The following is a 6098-nucleotide window of genomic DNA, read 5'->3' on the forward strand; positions in this document are numbered from 1 at the left end:
AAACAATGATATTTAATTGCTGGTCAGGGATGGCAAGTTTTCGATTAGGAAATGGTCAACATGTCACAATATCAGGTGAAGACTTTGTTGATTTAAAAGACTATGAGGAGAGTGTTGGGTAAGATAATTAGGTAAAATGGTAATATCATTCCACAGTGGCTCATACTGGTAACCCCCCTAGCTGATTATGCCACTACATTACACCTCCAGATTTCTATGGAATCCTGACTGATGGGTGGGTCTGGTTGTTGCTTTTTTTTAAGTTTTTCTAGTTTGAGAAGTAGCAGTATATTGTACAATAGATTAACTCCTGCTCCCACTGCGTTAAAACTGATGCTGCTTGGATAAGTGTGTTTTTGAGTTAGCCTTTTGGAAAGATTTCAAGGAAGGTATCTTAAATAGTGTTTACTGGAGGGGGTATAAATGACTGCAAAATCAAGCTGAGCAAGTGTTTCTATTGTGAGTATGGCTGATAGCCAGTGTGCAGCTTTGTCATTTTTATTGTTGGCTTTAGCAGCATATATGATGCTCAATGATGCATTGTTTCTGATGAGGACATGACTCTTGCCTCCATGACTATCCTAGTTTCTGATCTATTATCATATAGGACTCTGTAGTTAGACTTGACGACAGTGGAAGGGCAGATGATTTTAGCAAAGTCTCTGTTATAGACAATATAGATACCTATAATAAGCAAAACTCCCAAATGACAATGACTGTTTTGTCAATACACTTTGGACAACAAACCCAATGGTTGACAGTTGTCCAAAATAAAAAAAAACTCTCAGCCGAGGGAGTATGCCCCTTCACTGGGTAATGTGCAATCTTGGAGTTAGCATACATAAATAGCAGGGCATGCAGGGTGTCTCGCACCACCTGGCAAAAAAAAAAAAAAAAAAACAGTACATTTCTTTTGCATGGTCTGAGGTTGTGCCTTGCAGCATGTATGTTAGGGTGTCAATCATCTTTTGACTTTTTTAATGTCAATCTACTAAAGATTAGACTAACTTCAGCATATATCTATATATGGAAGCCTGTATTGTTTATATACATATATATATATATATATATATATATATATATATATATATATATATATATATATATATAGATAGGTATTCAGTGGCAATACAGGCTTCTAATGTGAATTATTTATTATGTATACTGTAATTATAAATGCAGGTAATTTTAATTCAGGGAGCACTGCTACTGTTGAGCCAGGGAAAAAGACTGATGTTAAACCAGTGCTTGACCCACAGAGGTTTGATAAGTATATGTGACCTGGGTTATAGTTTACGCAACCACAGCTAAATAACTTGTGTTACAGACAATAGTAATAGTTGATGTGGAATGGGAATTTCAGTGGGAATTTTATAGGAGTTATGTGGATGGATATTAGCATTTGCAGTGATGTTTGTGGGGTAACTATGTACAAAATAAAAACATGTTAAACTGAGAATGGTTACTAGGTTTAACGAGTATAGTCTAAGAATGGTCAGAGTTACTACCAGGGTAGATATGAATAAATAGGAGGCATAGGGGAAGTCTGCAGTTGTGGGGTAAAAATGAGACAGTGAGAAAAGAACTGTGATACAACCACAAAAAGAGAGAAGACAAGATGAGTAGAAAGTGGAAGAATGTGCAAAGACAGATATAAGAGAGGGAAAATCCTAAATGTTTACATAGAGTAGAGAAAAATAGCTCATAATGGAGGAAGCATTCTTACTGTCAGTTAGGCTTTAAGCCAGAGATAAGATGGATGATGTAGGTGTGAGCTTAGATGAGGACAAAACTGAAGCACTAATAGTAAGTGCGGATTGTTAGTAATCAATGGGAAAGCAGCAAAGGAGATGGCAGTTTGAGGATGGGATTTCACAGAATGAACAGTATATATGTAGGTGTAATTGTTTATGTTGTGATTAACTGAAGTGGGTTATCTCTGCAAAGGGAATGTTGGGAATGAGGTGGGTGAAGTAAGTAAAAATGTAATGATATGCTGAGTGGGTGAGAAAGGGGGCAGTGTGGTGAGCAAACTGAAGCCATGCACTGTGTGGTGGAATTGAGCAGGGATAAGCATCTATGTGCCTGTGGAACTGTGTGTTTGTCTAGATGCCCATACCGTACTAAGCTGTGGAAGCAGTGAAGTCCTAATATGTTACACCTATCAAACAAAAGCTTAAGTAGAATGTGGCACCCTTAGGGAGCTGGGTGTGCTTTCAGATCAGTTAACCCCAACAGTAATACTCCATTAATGCTTATTAGCACTCATGCCCTGGTGTGATCTGAGACAAAGTAGTAACATTTTAAAACTGGGTTGAGTGGTCAGCAGCAGCCCTGTCATACATAAGTCTCCATAGACAACAGGGGGATAGTCCAAATCTTGCTAATGTCTGGTTGTACTGACCCAGCTTCCTTATAAATAGAGCTAATCTGAGGTTTCAAAAGGTCAACCAAGGAATTCAATGCCTACAATCTGGTTCCCTTCACATGGTCGACATTTCAGAATGTCATCATTCATATGGCCGAGACCATATGATCGACATTCAAAATGCCGACCATGTGGAACCAGCATCTTTGTACAGTGCGGAATGAAAAGATTTCCATCTTCCACAGTCTCAGAGTTGGTATATTTAAATTCTGGGGGTGTGTGGGAGCACAGGCCCCCACAGGGGGATGGGGTGCAGGGGGGTGGAGCCCCCCTTCTAGCAGATGAAGGGAAGTCTTTTTATGTTTTTTATTTACTACTTGTATGGTCGACATTTTGAATGTTGATCATATGGTCTCAGCCATATGAGTGTCGACATTTTGAAATGTCTACCATATCAAGTAGATCCCTACAATCATAGGCCTCTGGTGCAACAGAAGCTGCAGCACTATTTCCTTGCTTAATGGCTGTGTCCTGCATAGAAGACTTTAACCAATTAAAGTTCCTGAGCAGGTGGGAAAATTGGCTAAAAATGAGTACGTGGTGCATGTGCTATAGTTGTAGATCTGCAGTATTTACTGACTAAATATTTTAGTGGCACCTTGCCAAGTAGAACTGGCACTGCATTTTGAAACTGCACTTCTTATTTACCACTTAATTTCAACAAATGCTGTTCTTAAGAGCTGAAAGTGCTGACTCACTTCTAGTCATTTAGTACTCCAATTGGGCATATCACTTAAGAAAATGCTTCTAATCTCCTCCAGCAATTTAATTCAAGCATATCTATTGGAATCATATCAAGAACTACAGATTCTAAGTTCATAAAGTTCCTTAAAGCTGTTCATATGCTTTTTATTGTAAATGTTGGGCAGATTTAATTTATTGTAAATTGTTTCCATACTATTTAAAACTAAGACTCCCAAAGCTATTTTTGCATAGTAAAAACTCCCATCTACCCAACAGTTGTTCCATAGTCACCTTCCATTAAATAAAATAGAACCATGAAACCCTCAATTGCAATAAAAATAGACAAGACAAAAAAGTGTGCTGTATTGTTACTTTATTATATTTACTATCCTGACCACCAATGTCCCACATACTGGAGTGACCATGAACTCTATCCTAAAACACCTACTATGAGGTTCCAAATTTATTACATTCATATGATCCTGATACATAATTTTTATTTATTTATTTATTATTTTACTTGCAGTTGGTTTACCAGGATAGTCCATTGGGCCAAAAGAACCCGTTTTCAATGGAGTCCTGGGGAGAAAAGCTCCAATACAGACAAAAACAGGTACATACAAAAATTACAATAATACTTATACAGAGTAAAAGATAAAACATTTAACACATTTAGGCTCAAAAATTCAAGAAGCATTCAAAACAATATAATCTGATGTGGATTAAATGTCAGGAGAATAAGTTAAACGAGTAATGTTTTATGTTGGGGGTAATGATGATTATGCCTGAATATTTCATTTGCAAATTGTTCAAGTATACTGGGAAGGCTATCTGGTCTTACATATAAAGTAGCATATTAAACCATCAGGTCTGCTGTTGCATGTAAACTCAATTATATACAGAAATTTAAACATTTATCACAAAAGCATTGTCAAAGGGAATCATGACTGTCGTGGGATGTTGAACATTGCAAGATCACCATATGAAGTCTCTTGAGTTTTAATTCTACTGTTGCTATCTTCCACTCCTTACTATTACCATTGGTTTACAGACTTTGTACTAATTATTCATTGTAAAGTTATAATAAATATGAAACTAATGGGTATTCCTGCTTGGAGCCACTGGTCACCTCAAAAGACCCAGGTATTATACTCTGCACCACTTGTTAAGCTTTAATTCCTTCATAAAAATGTAACAACTGACTTCTAAAGATGTATAAGAAACCAAAACTGTCCAAATGTTTCAAAAAACTGCCAACCTAAGCTGCCAAGTATGTGCATTACATTAAAGCAAAACCATTGCAATGTAAAATCTTTTTTTTAATCTGTTTTCTGCTGTGCCAAATGTATATTTATTTCTAGTTGAGCAGTTATTTTTCAGCTAGTGAAGCTAAACTGATCTAGATATAAACTGGAATCCTGCTTAACAAATTAGCCACCCAAATTCTCTTTATAGCCTGCAGTTAGTATTAGGAAGAGTAATTGGCCTTTGTGAAGTGAGGCAGTAGGATGATGTCACAGGTTTTCGAAGGAAGCAACTAGTAATTGTTTCCATAAAAGTGGACATTTTTTAAAGCCCTAGTCATCAAAGGGAAGACATTTACCTTTCTTGTAAAATATGGTGTCTAGGCTGCCATGCATGGGGCTTTCCCCTGTTAATGTCCACTGTCCACTCAGCGTTAAATTCTGTAATCTCAATATATAGAACATACTACTGTTATACTAATGAAATGATAAGTCTTCAACTAAAGCAACTCTACTCTTCTGGGCATCTCCACAGTCTTTTTTTTTTTTTTTTTGCCCTTTGCATGCACACATGCACACAGGAATACACACAAACAAACGCATACATAAATACACTTTTGATTTTTGGAAATTTGTGGAGCCTGTACAAACTTACAGTGCATTGTTTATCCCATTATTTTTCAGTGAGTTTCCAACTCGAATTTCTGCTCCCTCAAGTCGACTTGCACAGCAGTCACCTCTTCCTGTAACAATGACCTCTGAGATCTGGTAAGACTGTAGCAAATCAACTCTCCACCAAGGACTGGACTCCAAATCTGTGTGTGTACAAGACTTTCCTGTATAGTAGTCAGTGCTCTTCTTGCCATCAATTGCATTTTGTGGGGGCCCAGGAGGGTCTACCTTATAATCTGAGGACTGTGTGGCATAGCCCTTAAGTGCTATGTTGGTCCCTAAAATTATAAAAACAAAATGGTTTAGTGTGATACCAATGTGATCTAGTTCCTTCATACCTGAAAAACAAAGAGATTATAGAGTCTTCAGTGGTGTTTTATTTACTTATACAATTTGTAGGCATATCTAGGAGACTGAATTAATGTCAATTAAATCACTTTAGTATTAACCTCATTAAGGCATTTTTCTGGATATGCCTGTGTACTTGTAGTGTAGTAAATGTCTTCATCAGAGGAGTGTTGCTGGTTTGTCATCTTATGACTAACTGCATACCTGTTATTGGAAGACCCTAGTGCCACTGTATATCTATCCACATACAACAGTCCTAGCAGTATACTGAAAATAATAGTAACCTTACAGACAGATTAATGAGCAGAACAAAAAACTCCAGATGAGTGCTGTCATTCAGTATGCAGTCCTGTGTTCCCAGAAGACGTGATCCGTATGATATATCTGTTTCTTATATTGACGTGTCACAGAAACAGCTATCACAAAAGCTAATATCAACATTTGTAAGAAGTCACTATGCCTGCAGAACCAAGCAATGGACTGGATATTCTTATTTAAACTAAGTGCTAAATATTATATTCATTACACATATTGTCTCTCTGTTTGTTTGGTGGTTGTTTCAGGGTGCTCTACACATTTTATAACACTAATCTCTTGCAATGCAAAGTGCATCTGTTGCCAGTCAGATGTCATGCAAGTGTGAGGTATATTAATTTTTTTCTCTAGTCAACATTATCAGTTCCATCCATCTTGAGATACATTCTCCAGTTCTGAATCCAAGT

At 37.0% G+C, this 6098-nt stretch overlaps 1 protein-coding gene across 1 annotated transcript in view; it reads right to left on the minus strand.

The window, feature by feature from the left end:
- Positions 1 to 4947: 4947 nt before the first annotated feature.
- LOC122798666 (fucolectin-4-like) overlaps positions 4948 to 6098 on the minus strand; it is a 315163-nt gene continuing 314012 nt past the window's right edge. Inside the window, exon 5 of the mRNA XM_044067753.1 lies at positions 4948 to 5306. Coding sequence (XP_043923688.1) covers positions 5008 to 5306 — 299 coding nt within the window. The 3' untranslated portion in view covers positions 4948 to 5007. The remainder of the gene's footprint in view (positions 5307 to 6098) is intronic.

The sequence above is a fragment of the Protopterus annectens genome, chromosome 3.part1 (assembly GCF_019279795.1).
Source record: "Protopterus annectens isolate FY-2018-M chromosome 3.part1, PAN1.0, whole genome shotgun sequence".
Taxonomy (NCBI): domain Eukaryota; kingdom Metazoa; phylum Chordata; order Ceratodontiformes; family Protopteridae; genus Protopterus; species Protopterus annectens.